At 35.4% G+C, this 27,537-nt stretch overlaps 1 protein-coding gene across 2 annotated transcripts in view; it reads left to right on the top strand.

The window, feature by feature from the left end:
- Positions 1 to 1,184: 1,184 nt before the first annotated feature.
- Positions 1,185 to 27,537, top strand: part of LOC118194991 (acid-sensing ion channel 2-like) — a 53,873-nt gene continuing 27,520 nt past the window's right edge. Inside the window, exons 1-4 of one of the 2 annotated variants that reach the window (XM_035366214.2) lie at positions 1,185 to 1,493; positions 9,359 to 9,633; positions 15,453 to 15,577; positions 21,402 to 21,565. In XM_035366214.2, coding sequence (XP_035222105.1) covers positions 1,206 to 1,493; positions 9,359 to 9,633; positions 15,453 to 15,577; positions 21,402 to 21,565 — 852 coding nt within the window. In that variant the 5' untranslated portion in view covers positions 1,185 to 1,205. Of the gene's footprint in view, positions 1,494 to 9,358; positions 9,634 to 11,739; positions 11,808 to 15,452; positions 15,578 to 17,862; positions 17,898 to 21,401; positions 21,566 to 27,537 lie in introns of those variants that run through there. The other variant, XM_035366215.2, reaches the window with a different exon arrangement.

A 27,537-nucleotide genomic window follows, 5' to 3' on the forward strand; every position in this document is an offset into this window, starting at 1 on the left:
GTTTTCATTGGAAGCAATTCATTAATTCTTTGCTTTGGCATGTCGATGAAGGTTCGAAGAAGCTGTTGTTTCTGCTGCAAGCAATTCATCGAGTCTTTGCTTTGGCAAGTCGATGAAAGGTCGAAGAAGCATCATTTCTACCACTACTGGCTTAGCAGTAGTAATCTCATAATCTATGGTATTATTTTATAACACAGGCGTTCAAAGCATTCTCACCATACTGTCATCTTGAAAATGCATAATTTTGAATAAGGAAAGTACCGCGACACTACCAATTTGACGAAACTTTTACTTTTGGCAAAAGACAGAAGAACTGACATCACTTTTCTAGCTTTAATACACGAAGAAATATTTTTAATAGCAGAAATTCAGCGTTGTGTGGCATTGTGAAGAAGAAATAATTTTAATAGCAGAAATTTAGCGTCTTATAAAATAAGGTTAGCATAAATGATTCTTTGATTTTAAAAAGGCTATATTTTCAAAAGTATTACGGGTACACACATTTCAAATATATGAAGAGAACCACAAACTCAGCAAGTGTTTTTCACTATTCCACCAAGTTTCCGAATAAGTGGAACGTTGCTTCATCGCTGAATATAATCTTTTTGGCGAAATCTTCGTCCTCCAATGTTGACGCAAAAATCGAGTTGACGGGCGTAATCCTCCGGCTTTAATTGTTGCAGGAGCAACATAGGGTACGCTTTAAAATGCAACCGTTGACGCAATTTCTTTCCACACACGTTTTTTTTTTTTTTTTTTTTTTTTTTTTTTTTTTTTTTTGTGGTATTCCGAACATCTGGTCAATCGACAGGATGGAAACAATTCTACAAAGGTTGCCCTGAAGACAACAATTCTGCAAAACATATGGAATGAGCTCGATTATCGTGTAGAGGTGTGTTGTGTCACCAAAAAAGCACGTACTGAATATTTGTAGAGGGTGTATAAACTTGGTGAGTTTGTGGTTCTTTTCATATATCTTTTGTTGGGTGTACGTAAAATACTTTTGAAAATAAGCCTTATTAAAACGAATGACTATTTATGTTAACCCTGTATTGTAGTTGTTGTGGTTGTGATTAATAATCTGAAAAACGAAAGTAAAATTTTAAATTGAATCATAAAAGTCGATGAGAAAACTTAGCTTATTTCCTGTCTTCTTTTTTTTTTTTAATTGTTTTTCAGGTGATTAAAGCGGCCCAGCCACCGCTATGGGTAGGGCATGGAGCGGAACATCCAGCTACCAAAGTCTCATATCTGCTTATGTCGATCAAACTACCACACATGGTGTGCGCAAAATCACAAGTAGCCGCAATACTGGACGGAAAGTTTTTTGGATATTCATATTCTTGTCGTCGCTCAGTGGTTGTTGTTACCATTGCAGCTACCTCATTACTATGTTCGCCAGCAGTCCTAAAGTGACCATCACAGAAGAGAAGGATGCAAATCAAGTAGAATTTCCAGCACTTACAGTTTGCAACCTCAACATCATTAAGAAGGTAATTACGAATGCTTATAAAAACTATCTTTTATAGAAATGAAATAAATTCAATATAAAAAGTATTATTAATTATATAAAAGACCGTAATAACAGTATATACAAAAACTGGCCAATGAATTAGAAACCCAAGATCAATATTTTATTGGTCCACCTTTTGCACGGATAAGATCCGGGCTATGCGGCGGCCAAGGAAAGTGTTGGAAATCAGATTGATATTCAGCAAACCAATTTTGAACACTTCTGACACGATGTACACTGAAGTGACAAAAGTCACGGGATACCTCCTAATATTTTGTCGGTCCTCCTTTTGCCCGGCGAAGTGCAGCAACTCGACGTAGCATGGACTCAACAAGTCGTTGGAAGTCCCCTGCAGGAATATTGAGCCATGCTGCCTCTACAGACGTCCATAATTGTGAAAGTGTTGACGGTGCAGGATTTTGGGCACGAACTGACCTCTCGATGATGTCCCATAAATGTTCGATGGGATTCATGTCGGGCGATCTAGGTGGCCAGATCATTCGCTGGAATTGTCCAGAATGTTCTTCTAACCAATCGCGAACAATTGTGGTCCGGTGACGTGGCGCACTGAAATTCCATCGTTGTTTGAGTACGTGAAGTCCATGAATGGCTGTAAGTGATCTCCAAGTAGCTGAAGGTATCAATTTCCAGTCAATGATCGGTTCAGTTGCACCAGAGGACCGAGTCCATGCCATGTAAAAACAGCCCAGACCATTATGGAACCACCACCAGCTTGAACAGTGTCTTGTTGATAACTTGGGTCCATGGCTTCGTGGGGTCTGCGCCACACTCAAACCCTACCATCAGCTCTTACCAACTGAAATCGTGACTCATCTGACCAAGCCACGGTTTTCCATTTATTTAGGGACCAACTGATATGCTCACGAACCCACGAAAGTCGCTGCAGGCGATGTCGTGCTGTCAGTAAAGGCACTCGAGTCGTCTTCTGCTGGCATAGACCAAGGAAGACAAATTTCACCGCACTGTCCTATTGGACACATACCACATTGATTTCTGCGGTTATTTGATGCAGTGTTGCTTGTCTGTGAACACTGACAACTCTACGCAGACGTCGCTGGTCTCGGTCGTTAAGTGCAGGTGGTCGGCCACTGTGCTGTCCATGGTGGGATGTTATGCCTGAAATTAGATACCCTCGGCACACTCTTGACACTGTGGATCTCGGAATGTTGAATTCCCTAACGATATCCGAAATGGAATGACCCATGCGTCTAGCTCCAACTACCATTCCGCGTTCAAAGTCTGTTACTTCTCGTCGTGCGGCCATAATCACGTCAAAGCCTCTTTACATGAATAACTTGAACACAAATGAAAGCCCTGCCAAAGCACTTCGCATTTATACATTTTCTACGCGATACTACTGCCATCTGTATATTTGTATATTGCTATCCCATGACTTTTGTCACTTCAGTGTATAATTGCATTATCGTACATGAAGTATCCGTCGCCATCTTTTTACCCTGAGGGCATTAGGGTGCTCTTGATCTGCCAATATATCTAGGTATCTCATGACCGTTTGTTTAATTACACAGACTATAATTAAGAATGATTTTTTAAGCTGAATGATTTGGAATCGGCTATTAGTGAGTTACAGTCAAGCCTCCGTTAATGGATATTTTCCATTAATAGACAGTTCTTCAATCTCCGAAGGCACTAAGTTGAGGTTAGTGCTCTCCCATTTAGCAGATATAGACTGTTCGATCATTGCCCGCTCACTGGAGATTGAATCGTATTTAGAAGTTAAAGCATAAAAAAGTTTGCTAATTCTGAATTAGCAACAATGAAAATATATTCCAATGAATTTTAAAACATTTTGGCATTTATATCGTTAGTGTATATGCTTTCCAATATCTTTGAATAGTATGCTAGTATAGATCAGTACATCCGTTTAAAACCATTTTCTGTAATCGCATGAAACAAACTTAAATTAATGTTTCAGTCTTAGACATTATATTTAATATATTAATAATAAGCCATATTAGTTATATTAATAATAAGCCATAATTAGTTATATTAATAATATGCCGATGGCAACGGAAATCAGTCAAAACCAATCAAATTGTAAGTGTCTCAGAAATGATACTTAATCAGCTATTTCAAATCAATAACTATTTCAGAAGTTTAGATATGATAATTTATTGTAATTAATGAAATATTATTGAAACCGTATTTATTTAACTGATTACTTTATTGCTGAGCGAAAACTTTTCCCGAGTATTAACTGAAAGCTATGCGATTATTTCATAAAAAACAAATGATAGTGTTACGAAATGTACAGGCGAGATAACTTCCCCGCAAAGCAGTTTTAGGGTTGCCATAAAATAGCAAGGAAGGCAGGTTTGCCACATTTGACGAGAAATCGCCGGTTTGGCGATATGCCATGGACGAATGGAGAACCTTCTGGAACGAATTCTTACCGGTTTAGCCCAGAATGTTCTCGAACACCAGCCGAAAGCTCTATAAACCCTGTCTCGTCTAACGAGTCAGTCGCTGCGGAATCGATCGAGTTGACAGTCGCGCAGCGAGTACCGAGTGGGTCGTCGAGTGCCCCGAAAGAGTCTCGTAGTGTATCGCGGTTAGTGCATCGTCGTGAGAGCGTGTTAAGCTCCGGGAACAACTGAACCGAAGAGTAAGGAGCCGTGCTGTGTGTGTAGTCGAGTGCATCGCGACTTGTAGCGTGGAGAGTCTCGAGAGTACGTGGAGTTCCGAGAACGACCAAGCAGAGTCGGGAGCTGTACACTATTGCTTTGCAGTGAAGCTGTCTCCACCATGATAGCATGATAACCTGGAGGCTGTGTCGTGGATCTTGTCAGCGTGTTTATAGTAGTTCATCGACGACTGTAAAAACGTGTTTTGGAGCTGTCCTGACAATACTGGCCAATAAAGTGTGTTTCGATACTTCATCAAGTGGTATTGTCATTATTCACTCCAAATCTGCTCGAACCCGGAAGGAAATAATGTAAAACGTAGTGTCAGAAGAAAAAAACGTAACAATATTATGAAATATTACGAACTCCATGAAGTATGACGTCACTCTCGAACGAGAAGTAATTTTAGAGAGTTTATTGATTTGTTTTAGTTTTCTTTGTGTCTGGCAGTGTTATCTGTATTCTCTGAATTTGTTTCGAGTTGTAGCTTTCATTTTGTTTCAGATGTAAAGACTGATAAATCTGAATTTAAGTGAAAAATTGAAATATTCTTTTAGAGTTTGACACATGCATCAATTTCGGGCAAGAAAATATTTGTGATTAGAGTCTATACATTTATTTCGCTTTTTTTTGAACAATTTATATAAACTTAGCTAGAAATAAAAAGGAACAAATGAATAAAAAAAAACACACACACAAAAAATAAATAAATAAATAAATAAATAAAATAATAAAATAAAAATAATCTGAAAATTCTCAGATTTCATATTACACCATTTTTTTTTTTTTTTTCCTCCCGTACAGTGTTCCCGTTGCTCGCTTTGAAATCGTTGAGTTTGTTAATCAAAATTCGTTAAAGTGTTGCAAAATATGAAATCGATAATAAAACAAATTCCAAATTTGGGCTTCCAGATGTTCATATTCGGGTGGAGACGTACGTTATTCAAAATTCTAGATACCGTTGTTTTATCACGATGCGAGGAACATACATACACTTATGCAGAGTCTTCATTATTTAATTCCTTTAATTATAAAACAGGGTGAGAATATTTGGTGGCCACAATCTCAAAAGTGAAACGGACATTTAAAGTTTTCAACGCAAAATGCCAAAACGAAATTAATAGCCCTTCCGAGCTAACGCCCTTTTGACTAATTAGTTAACTTACCTAAGACTTAATAAATAAACATTTTTATGGGGGGGGTGCAGTCCTCTGCAAAAGCCGGCGAATATTATGTTATTTTACCTTTTTTAAGCTGTAAATCTTGGTTTATTATTTTATTCAGAGTTGCTACAGATGTATTTAAAGACTTTTCATTTGATTTCTGCGTCGGCGAATTTTCTGTTGTTACCAGCGATTTAACTATAGGAACATTAGAAATAGTAAGTACCTTTTTCTGGGTATTCGTTTGTAGCGTTCTTTTCCATGTACAAATAATGACTGACAGTTTTGACAGTTCCTATAATAATGTTGCTTTTTTATATATTAAAATTTTAAAACATGCATTTCACAATGTTTTTTAATTATGGAATAGCGATATTTCTCTTTATTTAGCGCAAAAACATATCCTTCAAGCCACAGCTTCAATCTCCATGAATCCCTCCATGAATCTCTCATTCTATCCTGAAAGAATATATTTTAAAATACCAGACGCTTCTAGATAATCAGCTATTGCCAAAAAATTGTATTCCGAAAGATTTGCTTTTTAAAAATTTTTTTTATCGAAATCATTCTAAAAATTTGTACGCACCCTCTATAGATATAAACATGAAAGTCACCTGCGTCGAACGTCCCGGGCGTCGAATCACGAATGGAATGGAAGAAACAAGAGCATATTTTATTTGACACTCTTTCACCTAAGAGTAATCTCTCGACAGTACATACCTTGCAGTTATATTCTTATAGTAAGCTACATGCAGTGCTTGTATAACGAATTCGCCGACAAATTAGTCGTTAATTTAAGTAAAAACTTTATATGTGTACCTGAAAGAATTCAGATAATAGTAATAATAATAAACTTATCAAAAATATATATTTTACTTTTTGGCTGAGTTCTTTGACAATGGATAAATATGTCATTATGTACACTGAGATTTTTAAGCATCTGAATATACACATTGCTTAAGAATTGTTGTTTTCTTTTTACTTCCTTGTACGAAGTAAAGGAAGTATTGTATTCACAAAAAATTCTGGGTACCATATATCAACGAAAATATTCATTTGACCGCTATTGAATGCAATTTAACGATGTTTTTGCCTGATATCTGTTAAGTGACGACAGAATAAAGGACACTTTTTCCCCAAACAAATTATAAAACTTACTTAAAATGGATTCAGAAGGGATTTTTTTCGTGGCGTCTATGTATGTATGTCTATGTTGTAAGATAAAAAATGTATGAATCAGAATTATAATATAACTATAAACATTAATTCTTCCTCTCTATTCTAAAATCGTAATAACTTACCTGCATTGCGTCATTCAAATTAATCATGCGATCTTACGTAACCGTTAATACCAGATGCCTCTTGACAACCAATCACCGAATTGTAAACCAAAACTTTTCTCTTCGCGTGCTTCCATCCTTCATAACTAAGCACTTCAGCTTTTGCTCTCTACTTTGCTAAGATGTAATTTCGCTGGCTTGCTTTCCTCAACAATATCAAAAATGTAAATCTTCTGTGGAAAGGCACAACTAGAGTGCCAAGTGATTGGGCCACAAATATGAGTTGAAAATAAAAATGGAATTAAAACTGCCTCGACTGCCAAGTTCTTTAGATCACCGCATTTACAGTGTTCCGTCATTTCCTTGTGCTTTTATCTCATCACGCATCGACACTGCTCCGGGTTTTCCTGTGCTTTTAATATGACATGTATATGACGAAAGAATAAAGGACTCTTTTCCCCAAACGAATTATCAAACTGACTTAAAATGGATTCGAAAGAGATTATACACTGACTACCAATAAGTATTTGGACACCTGTGATAGAAAAGAAAAACTAACTTTATTCAAAATCAATAGTTGGTAGAGCCTCCGCGAGAGGTAATTACAGCGTGGACCCTTCGGGGCATACTTTCTAAAAGTCTCTGTATGACAGCTAGTGGTATTTTCTTCCACACATCTTGGAGAAGACATAGAAGTTCCTTCTCAGATTTTGCACGGGTAGTGAGTGCACCCCTGAATTCGGCCATGCAACTCGTTCCAGAGGTTCTCGATAGGGTTCAGGTCTGGACTCTGGGCAGACCAGTCCATTCGATGAACTCCATTGGCACCATACCAAGCCTTGGTTAACGTCGAAACATGACAACTGGCATTGTCGTCCTGAAAGTAACAGGGTTCCAACCTGTAAAACTGCCACAACGTAGGAAGCACATTGTCATCCAAAATAGTGCAGTAGGCATCGGAATTGAGCTTACCATGAATGGCGACCAAGGGTCCCAACCCATACCAGGAGAAACACCCCCAGACCATAATTTCACCTCCACCGAACTTGACTGTTGGCACAATGCATTCTGGAAGGAGACGTTCTCCAGGTAGACGCCAGACCCAGACCCTGCCATCCGAACGTTAAAGGGTGAACCTTGATTCGTCAATCCAAAGAACCCGTTTCCACTGATCTACGGTCCAATTTCGATGTGCTTTGCACCACATTAACCGAGCAACTGGGTTGGACTTTGTGATCAAAGGCTTATGGGCAGCAGCACGACCATGAAAACCAAGCAGATGTGCTTCCTTACGAATGGTATTCATTGAAACAATACTCCCGGATGCGTGTTGAAACTCCTCGCGGATGAGGGCCATCGGTTGGGTGCGGTTCTTCCGAATTTCTCTGGACAGCACTCGTCGGTCTCTATCTCCCAGTTTCTTTGGTCTGCCGACTCGGGGCACATTCCGACAATCACCGCTCACCTTCCACTTCTTAATCACATAGGCCACTGTCGATTTTGGGTACTTCAGATCGCTAGATATGTCCCTTAATGATGGGCCACATTTGTGATACCCGATAATTATACCTTTCTCGAAATCAGAGAGCTCCGATCTGCGATGCATCTTGCATGCGACTAAAGCCGATGCTGTTTCCTACACGATATATACCGGCGGAGTCCGTGACGTACCTTAGGACCGCAGATATCGTCATTTGCATAGGTGTCCAAATACTTATTGGTAGTCAGTGTATTGTGGCGTCTGTGTATGTATGTATGTACTTCGCATAACTAGAAAAGAAATAGTCTCAGGACGTTGAAATTCTGTATGAGGGAAGGCTATAACATGTAGAGGTACACCTCCCTTTTTGATTGCAATCAGCCGACCAAAAGTATATATATATATATAAAAACCCATTCTGTTATTCGGCCTCGTGAGCTTAGTTTTTTTAATTCTGTTGGTAATTTGCGCATTTTTTGCTTTAAAAATGATTGAATTATGTTGTTCTTATCTTCCGGTTAAGGTTTTTATGCCTTTCTGCATGCAATAGTTGTAGAATTATCATCAATTTTATAAGGACTACTTGATCTTCTAATCTGTTTAGAGAACGTCTAATGTCCTGGCTGGGAATAGGGAGATTAGATATCAAGAGAACTAAACCTGTGACCTTAAAGGCTTCTGACTTTTCCTCCTAAGACCTTAAAAGCAACTGATTGAAAGCACGCGTGAAAATAAGTGGCAAAAAGGATCACTCTCTCCCTAACTCTGTTCTTGGCGAACCACAACTTTAATATTTAAGGGTTAGCAAGTACAATTTGCATAAACAAATTAACGCGTTTATTCTGACCGGAAGTGGAAAATAGGGAAGACAGTAAATTCTTAAAACAAAATAAACGTTAGTCAAACTTAAAATCCTTACAATTTAGTTGTTTAAATGCGGCTAATGCTAATTTTTTTTACCATAATTGAATGAGAAATCTGTAATGAAATTCGAGGAATTAAGTTTAAATGAAATGCAGGAAAAAATGCGCATAATTTAATATCTCGTACAAAGTAGTCATGTGGTGTACTTATCAGCTTTTTAAAATATAGTTACGATTTGTTAAACTGTAAAATATTTTTGTACCATTGCTAATTAAAATGGGTTATATTAAAAAAAAACTTAATTTGTTAAATGTTTACTTATTTATTAATATTTGCAATTTTTTTAGAAAATGTATTTTTTCTGTTTTTAATATAAATGATTTTTTTCACAGTCATACGCAGAGGTTTATTTTGAGCTAACATCTAAGAAGACAAAAGGTGCAAAAATAGGAATCAACGCAAGTAACATAGAAATTCCGAAATCTGTCAAAAATTTATCCATTTGCTATCAGTCTGAGCATGAGTTAATTGAACAAAGTGCTGCAGATCTCAGCGACACCTGGTTGAATTTAGGAATTACTAAGGACAACCTCTCCAGGTACGGACACAGGGCATCCGATCTCATCATCCAGTGTACCTATAACAGTAAAGACTGCTATGATGATAAGTAAGTTCAATATTAAATACTTTCCGAATACTTTCCAATTTTATATTACGCCAATGGGCGTTTTTTTTTTAACGTTTTGTGTGTTACCTTTAATTGTTAAATATCACGTTCTTTACACTTAAACCGTAAAATTCAGTTCAACAGCAATATCGCAAAATAATTTTAAAAAAGCATAGCTTTAGAATTTCCGATACACAGTCTCGCACGCTGGAGATAAAAATTCCCCCCCCCCATACAGTGTTGCCATTGCTCGATTTGAAATCGTTGAGTTTGTTAATCAAAAACTCGTAAATGCTTTACAAAATATACAATAGATAATAAAACGAATTCTAAATTTGGGCTTCCAGATTCAGGTGGAGGATTACGTTTTTCAAAATTGGATGTCTCTACGTGCCATCGTTGTTTTATTACAATGCGAGGAACATACAAACCTTTATGCAGATTCTTCGTTATTTAATTTCTTTAATATAGTACAGCGCGATAATATTGGGTGGCAACAATTTGAAAGTGATTGAGACTTTTAAAGTTTTCAAAAATGAAATTAATAACCCTTCTAGGCAAACGCCCTTTGGGGGGGGGGTGAAATCAGATTTCTTTGATTTCTTTAAGTTTGGAACAAATTTTTCATTCAAAAACTCTGAAAGTAACAAACATTAACTAGGATATTTCATAACGTACAGCGTATTCAATCAAGATCGTATAAACTCTGTGACTGAAATTCCTGGCTCTGAATGCATTAAAATGACCATGATCCATATATCTCTATGACTTATAGGTTTCGGGCAAAATGCATATACATGTATGACGTCATAGCCATTGTACAGAAAAGTTAAGTCATAAAACTGCGCAACAGATGAAAATAAAATTAACACACATTTTATTCATCATTATGCTTGGGCTAGAAGAAATTTATTTCAGGTGCATTATGTATTATGCAAACGAACAGTCGTTATTTAGTTTTCTAGCTAAAATAAAGTTACTTGGATGCCAGAACCTTCTAGAACTGTGAAATGACTATTTGCTAAGTTCTGTTGTGTGAGTAACAATAGCAAAAGAAGGGCTAAAATACCCTTTTATTTTAACTCAAATAAATTCACAGATGGCCCCATTTGGGCATGCAAATAGCCAGCACTTATGGCTTTAACTTAAAAGTAGAAACGTAAAACTAAATTAATTCTAAGTTGAATAATCAGCCGAAGCCGCACAGAGATATTTAACGCATAGTTGGCTGTTGGTAAATCACCGACGTAGATTAATTGGCAACTAATATTCACGGCCGCACTATAGCAAGCTTTAGCTTGAAACGAACGACGTGGTCGAACGGCAGAATACGCTCTGTCTGAAGTAGTGTACATCTCAGCTTAAATAGTATTTTCTATTCTATTTGGCTTGAAACTGAAAACTCATTCTGGCAGGGAAGCAGGGATAGGAAAATGAGGGAGTAAAGGAAAGGCTGTTTCCTTTTGGTGTGTTGAGATGGTGGAACGTTAGGTGGAACCCACCAAAAGGCACACCCTTGTTTTAGAAGATTATAAGAATTCTGTTGTCATTCCTTTCTTTCCTTCAATTAACTATAAAACTGCCCGTATTTTACAGAAATTTAACTTTCGGGTCGTTTATTCTTTTATTAATAGAATTCCTAGATCCATACCTAAGGACCCCATTCCGGATTTGAATTCCTGGGGTATTTACAGGATTCCTTGCCAGTGTGGTTTAATTTATATTGGTTAAACTAAGAGAGCCTTATAATTTCGCGTTAAACAACATGAGGCATATGTTAGGAAAAAGAAAACACAAAAGTCCTCTGTTGCCCAGGATTGTTGGTTCAAAAATCACACTTTCCATTTTTCTGCAGCCACAATTATTCAAAAACATCTTCCGTTGGTGAATTTCTAAATTTTCTAGAGGCGTTTTACATTCAAAAAATCTTTCTGTTCTAGTTAACGACCCTAATTTCAATCGGTCTTTGCCTTCAGCCTTTAAGGAAATTGTGTTTTAGTTTTCTTGCTTCATCAATAGATGGCGCCAGTAGCTTAACTCCTTCCCAGCTATTTTTATTTTATCTTATCTTTTCACTATATCTTATCTCGTTCATTTGCACTTTGGCAGCTGAGGTTGATGATTCCGTAAAACCATCAAAACTAGTCCTGTGAAAATTTGCAAATATGACGCTGGTATTTGTTGTTTGATTTCTAAATTAATATTTGTTCGCCGTGTTATTTTAACCTAAATTAAAAGTTAACTATCGACCCTACAGGCGGTGTCTGGAAGCTACAGAAAAATAGCAATTCTTTGCATGATGTAATTTGCTCGTGAGTATTGCTATGTGTACTTTTTCGTTGAGAAAGTAACGATGATGCTTTACGAACTGCAAGAATATTTCGTACCCCTTCAGATTTTTTATTTGAATTTTGTTATAGAAGACGAGAAAAGTTTTGATGACACTGACATATATGGTGCCAGAAAAGAATTTTGTATAATTAAGTGACTTGAACTTCAAATATTTATATATTAAAAATTCCAAAAACAAAAAATTTAAAAAATAGAGAGTAATAAGGAACAAGTTGAGTCTGAAAATAAATGATTTTTATCTATTTTGGGAGGTTTTTTTTTTTTTTTTTTTTTTTTTTTTTTTTTTTTTAAATTTCTTAAAAATTTCATATTGAAAAATAATTTTGGCGTTTTAATGGTGCTTTTTATACTTCTTTAAACATAATTACGAAGTATAAATCAATTAATTTCATATAAAAAATATCTGAAAGCTTTTAGATTTTACATTACGCCTAAAGGGGCGTTTTTTTAACGTGTTTTGTGTGTTACTTTTATTTATTAAATATCGTGTTCTACGTACTCAAACTATAAAATTCAGTTCTACAGCAATATCGCAAATTAATTTTTAAATGAGCCTATCTTCAGAATTTCCGATACAAAGCTCGCGCGCTGGAGATAAAAATGTTTTTTTTTTCGTACATTGTTGCCATGGCTCGTTTTGAAATCGTTTAGTTTTTTAATCAAAATTGTTGAAGTGTTACAAAATCTGAAATCGGTAATAGTAAAACAAATTTCAGATTCAAATTAGGGCTTCCACATGCCTATATCCTATGGAAGATTACGTTATTCAAATTTTGATGGCTCTAGGTACCGTTGTTTTATCACAATGCGAGAAACAGACATCCATTTATGAAGATTCTTCATTATTTAATTTCTTTAAATATAAGACAGGGCGATAATATATAATGGCAACGATTTGAAATGTGAATACAAAAGTTTCGACGTTTGCTTTTTAAAAGTTTCGACGCAAAATGCCAAAATGAAATTAATAGTCCTTCAGGGCAAATTGCCCATTTGGAGTAAAAATTGAAAGTATTTTAACTGTAGAGCTGATAAAAGTTTCCTTAAAACAGGAATCCCCATTCCAGTTAAGAGAAATCTATTTCAAACTAAAGCTGACTACGACAAGACTGTTTTCTTCTAAGGATACATAAAGGAGATTAGCGGATGACTTACAAAGTCTCTATGAGAGAAAATACAAGGTCACAGCTATCTCAAATTTCCAAAATTGCACTTTTCGAGTATAATCTATAATCTACTTTTCCAGTGGTTGCGTGCTTATTTCGTAAGAAAAATACTCAGTTTCAGATTTTTCCATTTTCTCTAAGATTTAGCAAAATAATAGGTCTCACTTGCAATTTCAAAACACACATGCGGTCAACTCAGGAGATGCCTATCGTAAATTTTATATGGTATTGATTCCTAGGCGATATTTTATTTTGTATCTAAGCGCTAAGAAAATACTATCATTACGTGGAGAAATCTTTCCGTAAAAGGAAATCATAAAAAAATGTCTCAAAATGTCTTTTTTTTTTTTTTTTTTTTTAATGAAAGTACTGTGTTAAAATTACACAAACAGGAACTGTATTTGGTAGTATATAGTGTTTGTGAGAGGAAAATCTATCGATACATTTGAAGCAACACATTCATTCTATACGTAATAAATTTTATATACTTCCACATGTTTAAAAAAAAATGAAAACAATAGGGCTATCGTAGGTTTAGAAATAATTAATTATGACAAAGCATTATATATATATATAAATAACATCTGCATATTATCGTGCTACTGTTGTAAAAATTTTTTAAAAAATCCGGAAGTTTTCAGATTTTATATTACGCCTAAAGGGACTTTTTTGAACGTTTTGTGTTACCTTTGTTTATTAAATACCATGTTCTTCGAACTTAAACCATAAAATTCAATTCAACAGCAATATCACTAAATTATTTAAAAAGAGCATATCTTTAGAATTTCCGATACACATTTTCGCATGCTTGGAGATATTTTTTTTTTCTTTTCCGTGTTGCCATTGCTTGCTTTGAAATCGTTGAGTCTGTGAATCAAAAATTCGTTAAAGTTTTACAAAATGTGAAATAGATAATAAAACGAATTCCGAATTTCAAATTTGGGCTTCCAGATGCCCATGTTCAGTTGGAGGATTACGGTGTTGGAAATTTGATGGCTCTAGACACCGTTGTCTTATCACAATGCGAGAAACATGCATACATTTATACAGATTCTTCATTATTTAATATCTTTAAATACAATACAGGCCGATAATATTCGGTGGCAACAATTTGAAAAATGATAGAGCCTTTTACAGTTTTCAACGCAAAATGCCAAAAATTAATGTGTTTCTGGACTAATCATATTTAACCTATTTTCTTCAGTAAAGTGGCTTTCAGACAATTATTATTATTTCATTTGAAGTTCATTTCAGTTTATTTCAGTTTATTATATCAGGAAAAATCACTTTGGTTAATCTTCACAACTTAACTATTTCAAGTTTTAGTTCCAGCCCTGAAATATCTGTAATTAATTTCAACATTTTTACACTCTAAAACTGAAAAAATATAGATGGCTCGAAAATTATATAGGTTGGGGATTTTTTTAAAAAAATTTTATTGTCTACAGTTGTAGGATTTCTTCAACAAATAATGTCAATAAATAATAGAAAATGCTCTTATTGAATAGGTTCAAATAAATTCTTCTGTTAAAAACTTTTCAACTCAATTTATTAGACCGTGAATAGTAAATAAAAAGTAAGGGTATATGTTAATAAACAATGTTGATTGAGGAAATGATTTATGAAGAAAATATTTAATTAAATTATAAGGTATTTCTCCCGCTTTCCTAGCGTGCCTTCGTGGTGTAGTGGTTCTGCACACTGGGCTGGTATTCCAGAGGTCCGTGGTTCGATTCCCGGCGAAGGCTTTTGCTGATTTTTCATCTCTTCTGCTTCGAAAAAAAAAAAAAAAAATACGTAATGTCTCTACAAAATAAAGTAATTAAAACTTTTATTGAACACTAAGGAAGAAGTATAAATGGGAAGAACATTTTCATTAGTTTCATAAAAAATAATAATGTGATCTAGAATAATATCTATGCATATAAATTTGCAAACCGAATGTGAATTAACGGAAAAAATTTGGTATCCTTTTTTATCTTTAGTATTGTATGATCTTTTTTAGTATTTTAATATTTTGGAAATTCAAAATGTAAATTTTAACAATATATACACAAATATCTTTTCCAGTTACTTTACGGCATTGTTAAAGATTTTCCTTAAAATTAAAAATTCTTTATATTCGAAATAATGGCAATAATTTTCAAACAGTTCTTTTATCCGCACGTTAGGACCTAAAATGCATTCAGATGAAATATGTGAATTTATTTATTTATTTATTTGTTTATTTATTTATTTATTTATTTTATGGTTGGATTAAATTTAAAGTAGCTTCTTTTTTCTTTTTATATGTATAATTAGAGCGGCGTTTCGAACAGTACTTACCAATGTGACGTCTCCCATATTTGGACTCTGTCACACTTTATCTATACGGAACAAGGAAACCAACAATCCTACTATGATAAAGAAAGGAGGAACAACGCAAGGTAAGCAGCAATCAATGATTCAATGAAATTTCAACATTGTATTTTGCCTATCATCCACATTTATTCCGTTGAGTATTCTTAGATAAGTTTATGCCTAGATAAATACTTAGATATGTTTATTAGTTCTTTTTTAACTACTTTCGGAACTTTGGGTACTCAAGGATTTAAAATAAAGAAAGAAAACGAAGAGGGGGGAGGGGAAAATGCTTAACCAGTTAACTGTGTATGACGAGTATACTCGTTATGGAGATGCGACACGATTTTGTGTATTGAAATGGGTGAAGTGGATATGAGATGGAACATTATTGCGTATCAACGTTTTGCTCAAATTTATTGAAGGCACTTTTGCGACGTATCCAATTGGAAGAAATAAATCGACACAAACTCGGCCGTTTAGACGTAATATAAGCCAATTAGGTGGGAATCATGTTCCGGATTATATACCTGGAACATCGAAAAAAAAAAAAAAAAAAAAAGAAAAAACAACCCTACGCGAAGGTGTTCGCATTGCTACAAACGTAAGATCAGGAAGGAATCGCGTTACTGGTGTTCGATTTACAAAGTCCCATTGTGTATAGTACCCTGTTTCGCTGAATATCACTCCACAGCAGGAACTTAAATTCTTACTTTTATATGTATAATATTTAATATAATTTACTGCGTTTTTAGTTTAAGGGGTATCAGCAGACCCTATATCGACAATGTTAAATTGGCCATTTTCGATGTACTACCTTTTCTCAAAATCTGCTGTAGGTACAAGCTTGAAATTTTTTCTGTAATTAAAGTATACCTATTTGATTATACTGAAATGAGCTTTTAAAACATTTTGAATTTTAGAGTAAATTACAGAATATTTTGTTAGGCATAGTAAAATTTAGCACTTTTCTCACACAAAAAAATTTTAAATTTTTTTTTTCTTAATTTATTACAAAAAGCTCATTTCAGTAAATATTAGGGAACCTAATAAATAAGCCATAAAAAGTTTAGATGCCTGTGAGCAGTAGTTCCTGAGAAAAGGTACATCGAGTATAAAAAAATTACATTTGGAGAAAAACGCGTGTTTGTGTAAAAATCCTCTCTGATCAAAGCAGCAGATGACAAATTAAAACTAGATTTTTTTTATTCTAACTTTCATAGAGATTAAAGAATGGTATTTTTAGAAAGATAAAAGTGTAGAGAATTTGAAAATGCAAAAATCTGAAATCACAATTTTTTGAAGATTTTGGGTTTCCAACCAAATAAGTAACCCCTTAACCAAATAAGTAAATATTAGTAATGAAATTTTCAATTTTATAAAATAAACCCATCTCTTTCATCCAATATCTTACCAGCGCAACTTACTTTGGGATTGACGAATATACTTTTTTGGCTTGATTCTGGCGACACAAAACGGTGTGCGCTCTTAAACGAGAGCGCCACAGTAACTGGTTTAAACTGAGGTAGTTAGACTTTCTTTCAGATTTCCTGACCGAACTTTCTTTCAGATTTCCTGGATTGCAGTTCGCGACCTTTTTTTATCACTGAGATTTTTTTCGAAAACCCGGACATTAAATATGAAATAAAGATATAAAAATAAATATCCTCCCGTAAATAATTTACTTCTTTAGTAAACAATATACGTATAAAAAGATGTATTTTAGGATTTATTTTAAGCAAACGAAAATTAAAGAAAATTCTAATGAGACAAATATGCTCATTTTCTGCCGCATAACAAATTAAATGTTGGTACACTATTTTGACACTGCTGGACATAAAGCATTTTCAACATGTTTCAATGTTGAACGACATTTGATTTTAATTAGCGTTAAAGCTGAAAAAGTAGTTTTATAAAAATATGTGGTGCTGAATGAGAGCAGAACATTTAATGACATTTCAGGAATAGTGAGAAATCTAGTTCGAACTGCGATCCAGAATTCATCTAGGACTTTTATGAAAACTCAAGTTTTAGGTTTGAATCGCTAGATAGTTTTACAGATTCTTTTGCACGGGTAATAACGGGTAATTAATCTCATTATTATCGATTAATGTAATGTCCAAATTAGACTTACGTACGTATTCAAGTAATGTCTTAGTACTTGAATACGTAAGTCTAATCTCATTAATGTAATTTCTTTATAAGTCTTATGAATGCAGTTTCTTTAAATTCATCTATCGAATTGAATTTTCGTGACCTCAAAATTTCTGTTTGCGACCCTATTTTGAGTCGCGACCCATAGTTTAAGAAATACTGGTGTAGAGCAATAAAGTTTCAGTTTTTTTAATTTTTTTTTTTTTTTTATGTCAAGGCTCATGGGTGCATGCCAAGTCCTCGACGAGGAGGGTAAGTATTTACAGTTTTTCATATTTTACTGGGCTGTGCTCCTTGATAGAGTGCATGACCCTTCTAAGCGTCTGGGCTCAGCTTGGCTATATGGGTATGAGTCTGAGGGAGTAATTGGTATGATGGTGCAATTGGTGTTTAGCAACTTCTACTAACTATTGCTTTAACCAATATTACTAAACTTTTGCTTTAACCAATATTTGATCATTTCGATTTAAAGCATTGGCTGTTATTAATAATTAAGTGTACCTAAAAATTAAATACTCGAGCCGATTTGGCTAGAAAAATGGATGGCAGTGTGCCGCCATCTAGCGGTAATGAAATCATGACTTTTTCAACTCCATTCGATCGTAATTTGGAATGAAATACTGAAATCATGAAATAAAACTGTTCAAGCGGTATCTGGAAAAATTTAATAGCATAATCTTACTTTTCATAATTTAACCAATTCGTGTGAAATGCGCGAATTTTAAGAGCAAACGCTTTCAATTTAACTTTACTTTAATCTTCAATTATAAGTTGCATTTGAATACTTCGTTTTAAAACAACAGAAGTCCTACTGATTTGCCATGAGCTGCAATTTACCTGCTTTGCCACGCCGTCGTAATTCATACATTATTATTTTATGTTAACACTGTATATGATATAATGTTTATAACCTGCTTTAGTCATCAGGATTTTCACACTGATAAAACAAAGTCTATAAACATGCTTTGCCAGGTATGATGGATATTTACAAAATATGTCCATTTATCACATTTCACTTTCAGATTGAAGAGATTACCAGTTTAATTTGTGAAAAATCGCTTTGGGGTCTTTTAACTAGATCTTCCAACGTCGGGTCATAATCGAGGAGTACTTGAATACGTAGTGATTTTTCATTTTCTTCAAATAGATTATGGGAGGTGTTAAGAATATGATTATGCATGTTTGTCACTTTTAATTCTTTGTCTATTTGTGGCAAACCATTATGCGTTGGTTATCATTCGTAATGTGTTATTTTTAAATGTTTCCATGTTTTTTTCTACGACTTGTCTAAGTCTTGCGTACTGTAGCCTAGGCTGGGATGGCATATAATATAGGATTAGCATAAATGGAGAGGGGATTCATTCATTTTGAAAAGGCTATATTTTCGAAAGTATTACGGTAAGCACATGAAAAATGTATGAAAAGAGCGACAAACTTACCAAGTTGTTTTCATTATGTCACAAGTTTCTCGAATAAGTGGAACGTTGCTTCATCGCTGAATATCATCTTGGTGGAGAAATCTTCGTCCTCCAATGTTGACGCAAAAATCTGCCCGACGGGCGTAATCCTCCGGCTTTAATGGTTGCAGGAGCTACACATGGTACGGTTTAAAACGCAATCGTTACGCAGAATCTTCCACAAAGTTTTTTTTTATGGTATTTCGAGCATCTGGTCAATTGACAGGAGGAAAATTTGGAAAACAATGCTACAAAATGTATGGAATGAGCTCGATTATCGTCTGGATGTTTGCCAAGGGGCACATACTGAATATTTCTAGAGGCTATACAAACTTGGTGAGTTTATCGTTTTCATATATTTTTCGTATGTGTACGTAAAATACTTTTGAAAATGTAGCCTTTTTAAAACGAATGAATCATTTCTGCTAACCCTATATTATTTGCGGAATGAGGATGAGATAAATTTTGCTGTTCGTAGGTATGTTCAATTTTGATTTCTTTCTTACAGAGGATGTTTAAACACTTTTAGAACGATTCTGACAAAGAATTAAAAAGTGGTGTGGTGTGTGGTGTATTTAATTATGGCAAAGTACACTAGGTCTATCTGCCTAAGAGGAGGGATGCCTTTCGTGGAGGACTTTCTAAGGGAAACTGGCTCGTATACACGTTCCACATGGGGAAAACCACGAAAACGCCCATGCAGCCAGCCCGTTCGCGGGATTCGAACCTCGGACTGAACTACCAGTGTTCAGCGACTTTACCGCTCGGCCGCTGGTGGGCAAAGAATTAAAAAGAAGGAAACGTTTTGAATAAAACTTTCGGACAGCAGCATGTTATTTGAAATGAGAAATAGCGTCTTCAAAATGACTAACAGCAGCATCAATGATTTTCTTCTAACCGGTGGGTTTTTATATGGAGTTTGAACAATTCGGTTTAATCCTAGTATCCGGTGCACAAGGGATTTGGCTACTTTTGGCGACTTTATGATGAGCAGTAAATGGGACATATACGATAAGTAGTTAAAGACGTCATTTTGGTGTTGGCGATAATTTTCAAAATCGCGCCAAGGCTGCTCCGTATGCTAGGATTTTACCAAAAATTCAAAATTTTTGGAGTAAGAAATATTTTGTTGCATGACAAACAGTCACTTTAATAGCAAATCGTTTTTCTTACAAAATGCTCTCCCAGTAGCTGAAAAAAATGATAATTATAGCTGACAAAATATATGTACAATTAGGAAATACGATCTACACTTTATAAACACAGTAATGGATAAGTATGCTGTATATACCAGAATATATCGAAGGCAAGTTTAGTTTTCTTAATAGTATTGTTGATCTAAGCTTCAAATTATGAGGAGCGTTCAAATGAAAAGGTACGAAACGTCGAAACAACCAAACCGGTTGAAATTTGAATATGCTACTTTGGCATAACATAGTGAGACATCTATGGACGCGAATGTAGTGTCCGACGTGGTTCTGCACATGCGCAAGCGGCCGCACATGATGCCGGAGTGAAGCAGGCAGAAGTGTGTTCCGTCCCATTGATGCGGCAGTGCGTGTGATGACATCTTGGCGCTCACGTTAAAAAATTCGACGATTGAGGAGATGTTGTCAGATTGCTGACTGTAGAAAGGGTTAAACCGTCCGATATTCATCGTCGGATTACGGCCGTATATGGAGCAGACTGTGTCCGGCAAGTTAGTGAGAAAGTGGAGTACCAGTTTTCGTGAAGGCTTGGAGTTTTTGAATGTTGACTCGAGACAAGGCTTGGTAAAATCCGTAATCACGGCCGAACTCATCGACAAGGTGAACGACTTTGTGAGAAGTGACATCTTAAAGGGAAGGGCTTCAACTCAGACAACGAGCTGAAGGACACAATGGAGGATTGACTCCTGTCACAGCTCAAGGAATTCTAGGAAGAACGAATCCTTCGGCTCGTGAAAGAGTGGGATAGCTGCGCTCAGGCCTTTGGTGATTACTTGTGAATAAAGACTTCAGTATATCTATCGTGTCATTTCATACCTTTTCATTTGAACACCCCTAATACGTAGTTTAAACAGTTCTTTTATTCAACGCTTGTTAAAGCCCAAATCTGCTTTTATTGCAAAATTCGTGCCTACATTTTTCATTCAGCATATACCGTAGCTGTCACTTGGACCTCAACGAAAAGTTCTCATCACCTCTTTTAGAGATTATTTCCCCTGCAAGAACCTATCATATTAACGATGCAAATGATTTTTATACATGAACAAAATTCTTAACGCTTCCTATCTGCAGATTTGTTTTTTCTCACGCAGGTATTCGTCTGACTTTAAATATTGAGAGAGATCAGTATTGGGACTTAATCTCCTCGGAATTTGGAGTTCGCCTACTTGTTCACCCCCAAGGGACATATCCTACTTTGCAAAGGGGTGGCATCATCGTAAGTCCGGGAAGGAGTGTCCATATTGGAGTCAAAAGGGTACTTTTTTTGCACTTTTGGTATGGTTTTATATGTAATGTAAATATGATTAAGATAGGATGTAGTATATATAATATAAAATGTCATCGCTATTGCTGAAACAAGTCGCATATCAGAAATTCAGCTTTTTAAGAATAGAATAAAAGGGTAGGTTTATCAGGTTCAATGTTCCTTCTTACCTTCTTCGGGAACATACAAGGACCTGACTCGGAACAGAGAGCTTACTAAAGCTATGTTCACTAATTGTGGTAAGTAGACAGGATACAGACGAAGGGTATACAAAACCCTTTATTTTTCTCTATATACAATAACTTTCGTACTTCGGAATACACCGACCCGCTACTCGGGGTCTAACGTAAAAGTATAAAAATAAAACTAAACTCTAATTTAACTTTAGAATAATAAACGTGGAAGATTGGCCTTATATTAACAGGAAGGCGTATGTAGTACAGATAACTGAGAACACTACAATACGTTTAAAAGTTATCAAGAGGATTAAAACCTCTGGCCTGGAAGGCAAACAGCAACTGCGTAACTTCTAAGGTAAGCGGCCTGCTTTGACTCAACTGCTTCCTCTCTCTCGCGTGGCAAAAAGCCACAACTTAAATACTTGGCGTTCGCCAGACAACTTTGCATAAAAACCTTAACGCTTATAATTCTGGCCGGAAGTAGAAAATAAGAAGTGATAGTAAAGATTTAAAATAAAATAAACGTTAGTAAAACTTAAGATCCTTACAGGTTAATAAAATGATACATAAGGTAGGAGATTGCAATTTTTCATACTTATGTTCATTCTCACGCTGTCTTACCAAAATATTTTTCAAAAATATCAAAATAGGTAGGAGACACCGAAATGAACAGATTTTTTTCGATAGACTGTATATGCGAAAATAGCGTTTTGAGGTGGTAGAGGGCAGTTAAGATCAGTAGTTGAAAGCAGGCAGAAGCGATGTAGCTGTTCCAAAGTCTAAACCGAAGACAATTATCGAGTAAACAGTTATCGAATTCGTGAATATTAGACGCGAAACTGGGGGAGTTAATCGTGAGAGCTTTGCCAATCTACTCCAAAGCATGCGGCTCGGGTAACATAGTCACATGACGCAGACACCCTGACAAAGTCCAAACCTGTGTTTAGCTTAGTTGGCGTTAAGAGATAGCATTTTATTTGGCTAACACAGCATTCCTGACTGATGGGTTAAATGCAATTCGTCTTGTGAACCGTGGGATCGAACTCGGACAGCGATCTCAGTGAAAATATGCTGTGGTGGGTATCAAGATCCGGAATAAGACTGTTCGCTACCGCCGTTTCGACGTCGTTCTTTCTTTCACCGTCGGACCGATTTGCCGTCAAGCCATGTTTTTCTTTAAATGCTTCTTGCGATATCATATGAAGTTTATTTAGTTTAATACTTTTCTTTACCTATTTTATAGTCGAGACGTATTTTAATTTACATGTCTATACTATATTATTAAGCTTATTATTTAGTTAATTATTTTGTTTACATATTATATGCATCTGGATGTCTTAAATTTTAAAAGGAAAAAGCTTTTGCAATTAAACACATCTTCTAGAATTACTAAAATATTACCTGAAACTGATGATATTTTCCCCAGATAAAGAGTTTATTTGGAAGGATTTAGCATATAATTATGAAATGTGATAATTTTGCTCTACTGACGTAATTTCTAACTAAGCATATGTAATTTCTTTATTACGTATTTCATTTCTGCTTGACGGCGAAATGGCCAACGGCGAATCAGCTGCCGGCGAACTGTCCTGTCAGCGAAACAGCGGCAGCCAAACGGCGAAGGCGAAACAGCGACTGCGAAAAGTCTTAGATCCATTAGCATAGTTGCCAACTCTCCCGATTTAGGCGGGAGACTCCCGATTTTCGACCGCTCTCCCGCCAACCCGATTTACAACATATTTCTCCCGACTTTTTCTTATTCTTAATATTTCTCACGATTTTTATGGAACTTGGCTTAATGCTTCGTTATATGAACAAAAAAAAAAAAAAAAAAAAAAAAAAAAAGATTTTGGACGTCTGACAGCAACTGAATTTTCTCTAGATTATATCTAAAATAAAACCTTGCGAATCAGATGAGAATTTCTGCTTTGTGAGTGACAGCATACGTATCCAGAAACGTCGTTCTCCAGTTCTCGAATGGGCATCGAGCTCCACTGCGTGTCATCTGGCATATATTAGCCAATGAGCACAAAGCAAGCTCAAGGCCGTTGCAAAGAGGATTCTTTGGCAGTTGGGCCGTTATTTGGATGTTCTTTCGTTATTTCGTTCATCTTGTCCTGAGTTGTGTGAGTACACGTGCCTTTGGGAAATAGTTTTAGAAATTATCGTCTTTTGTTATGTCTGCGAGAAAGGTGAAATACTCGTGCACGTTTCAAAAATCGTACACGGTTGACTTTCCTTCCATTATTTCTTCAAGGAAATGTAATAAATTTGCGATGTGTACCATCTGTCGTTGCGATTTTTTTATTTCGCATGGTGGAAGGGCAGATGTTCTCAAACATGTGCGTACACAAAAACACAAGGACAACATGAGTTGTTTTGAAAAAAACGAAAAATTAAATTTTTCTTCGGAAACAAAAGACCAAAAAATGATTAATGCAGAATGTCTGTTCTCTGCCTTTTTACTGGAGCACAACCTGCCACTGAATGCATCGGATCACGCTGCAGCTTTATTTAGAAGAATGTTTCCCGACAGTGAAATCGCTAAGAAATACTCAAGTGCAAGGACCAAAACAGGTGCAATTGTTAAAGAAATGGGTTTGAAAAATAAATCTTCAGTTATTGATTGCATTAAAACAGCTCCGTTCTGCCTCTCTACGGATGGAAGCAATAATATCGATTCAAAACTGTATCCAGTTGTTGTTTCTTTTTTTAATCCAGAATCTTCAGAAATTGAGTGCAGTTTACTTTCTGTCCCCACTTTAGAAGGACATTCGACAGGCTTTAATATAGCACAGCTAATTATTAAAACTTTAAAAGAAAATGCAGTCCCTCTGGATAATTGCTTAGCACTTGGTGCCGATAATGCACCAGTAATGGTAGGCTTGAAGACTGGTGTTGCTGGCATCTTAAGAAAGGCAAATTCAGATTTGCAGATAAGGAGGTGCACCTGTCACCTCTTAAATTTAGCAGCTGAAAAAGGGGCAGCTTCTTTACCATTAAATGTGGATGAACACATTGTTGATATTTATTATTATCTTGAAAGAAGTTCTAAAAGAAAGGAAAAATTGAAACAGTTCCAACAGCTGCATAATACTGAAATGAGAAAAATTTTGAAACATGTGTGTACACGCTGGCTGTCTTTAAAGAAATGCTTATCTAGAATCCTCGATCAATGGAACCCACTTCTTGCATTTTTTAAAGAAGAAGTAAATGCTTCGAGAGTTAAGATAAAAGGCTCTATTGAAAGTTATAAAGTACCTAAAGTAAATGGAGATGTAGTTACTACTTCCATTGTTAAAAATAGGTTTGAGAAAAATAAAGTAATTTCTGCATCATTCAGCAATTCAACTGGCAGTTCTCAAAATAATACTGCAAAATATAAGCGTAAAGCTGATACAAATTTCTCTCAAAATAAAAAAATTGCTCAACACACGAAACATTTTCCGATTGCTGTAAGTTTATCTTGTGAAGAACGAATATTTATGTTTTTTTCTTCGGACCTTAACAAAGCTTTTTGCTTTTTTTACAATTCATTTTGCCATCATTTGATGTTCTTAACGCAATTCTACAAAGCAGAATTCCATTAATTCATGTTTTGCAATCAATGATTTATGATCTGTTTAAAGACATTTTATCAAAGTTTGTAAAACCAGTCTGTGTTTTGTCTTGTAATTCTATATATGAACAGAAAATCAGAAGAAAGATGAAGATTTGGTAATAGGAGCTGCAACTACAAAAGTAGTGGAAGAACTTTCAGAAGAAGACAAAAATAAGTTTTATCTTCATGTTAGAAGTTACTTCTGTCGAGTATGTGATTACATACTACATAAATTCCCAGTCAACGATGAACTGATTTTGCATGCTAAAGTTGCTGATGTTTCTGCTCTAGCAAATGCATCTTTTTCTGATATAAGGTACTTTTTGAACAGATTTCCTGTGTTACTTCGTTTAGTCATGAAAGATGACGATATTGATGTTGCTACTGATATACTGCAGTCGCAATTTTGCAGTTTACAATTAGAAAACTTGGATGAAGTTATAAAATCAGCTAGGATTGACACCCAGTGGAGTTTAATTGGAAAATTGAAAGGTGCTGATGGAATTTTAAAATATAGTAAACTCTCTAGAATTATGTTGGCCATCTTGACAGTTCCCCATAGTAATGCGGAGTGTGAGAGGATTTTTAGTGTTGTTGCGAAAACGAGGACTAAATTTAGATCTAATATTAGTGATGACACATTAGAAAAACTTTTATAAACGAAAGCAGGCCTACGTGGCAATTGCTATGAACAAAATTATGAAGTTTCTTTCTTAACGAAAGCAAAATCTGCCACTGTCCATAACATTTGTATGAAAACTGATTAAAGTGTCTTTTTTTTTTTTTTTTTTTTTACGATGCAAGTAATAAAAATGTTTTTTATGTCTAAGGTGTTTTTGTTTTGCTTGCATTTAAGACTTAGTAACTATTTAAAGTTAATTTATCTTTAAAAACTATATTTTTATCATTTAAAAAGTATTTTTAACATTGTGAAAAATCTCCTGATTTCTTTAAAAAATCTCCTGATTTTTGAGTGTAATAGGTTGGCAAGTATGCAGGATCAAATGTGCTACGACATTGCAATCCATTATGGAAGCTACTGCACTGGAAGGCATGGAGGTAGCAAAGGACTTACTTCCTACCTCCATGCTGGAAGGTGTAAGAAGCTGTAGTGACGTAGTAGGTGACATCAGGAGATGGAGTGCTGCGGTTGGTTTTCAGGAAGCTTCGTTTAGGCAGAATAATCTGGATAGCCGGAGATACGGCCTTAAATGGATGGACGTTGACGTTGAGGGAGCCGGAGATACGTTGACAGAAGAGGGGGTCTAATTTCAGAGCTATACAGTTTTGAGTGGGAAGCCGAAGAAATTGGGGTAAAGGCGGATTGATCTAGAAGCAACCAAGATAAAATTTGAAAATTAATAAAACATTAGTAAGAGCACGCAACGAGTGAGAAGCAATTAATTAACTCGAGCACAACTCTGAACCTTTTCTATGAACAGAGTCAGCGTACTGTAATCCATTCATGGAATGGAGTTGTTACTTTTATGAATATTTTTGAAAAACGTTTCGGCTAGTTTAACCATAAACATATTAATTTGCAAACTATTATTTTCCTCGAGTATTGATATATTTCTAATGAACCACCTGCTTCTGGTGAGTTGTATTAAGATGATATTTTGCATTACTTACAGTCCAGACATTTGTGCTTTATTGGCGTAACACCAGGCAGAATAGGTGTCAGTTGGTATGGGATACACCATGGTGTTATATATGAATAATTTGTTATCTAAATATAAAACTGAGCTCCAGGAAATTAAGAGAATAAGTTAAACTTTAGAAGCCCGGAACTTGGAAATAATATATGCTATGTGGGGTTCCAAGTGAGTCGAGCATAACGCCAAAATAAGTAACTTGAGATAAGTCGGTCAGTGGAATAACTCTTTGGACATGTTCGATCTTCCTTCTTCTGGTGAAGTGCTTTGCTCCAGACGTATTCACGTTGATCTGGATTTCCCATTTTCAGAGCCAAAGGCGTGAATTTGTTCTTGTAGTTGATGAACAACTGGACTAAAAGACGCATTTTGTGAGATGATCGCAGTGTCGTCTGCATACATGTCAAGTGCAGTGTGGTTATTCTGTGGTATGTTGTTCATATAAATGAAGATTAAGTGACCCTGATATTAAGTCCTAATGGTACATTTTAGGTCACCCGTTTGACCTTTACACTTTTGCCAGATATA

The sequence above is a fragment of the Stegodyphus dumicola genome, chromosome 9 (genome assembly GCF_044657685.1).
Source record: "Stegodyphus dumicola isolate Sdum_Otavi_A_Nest chromosome 9, ASM4465768v1".
Taxonomy (NCBI): Eukaryota; Metazoa; Arthropoda; class Arachnida; order Araneae; family Eresidae; genus Stegodyphus; species Stegodyphus dumicola.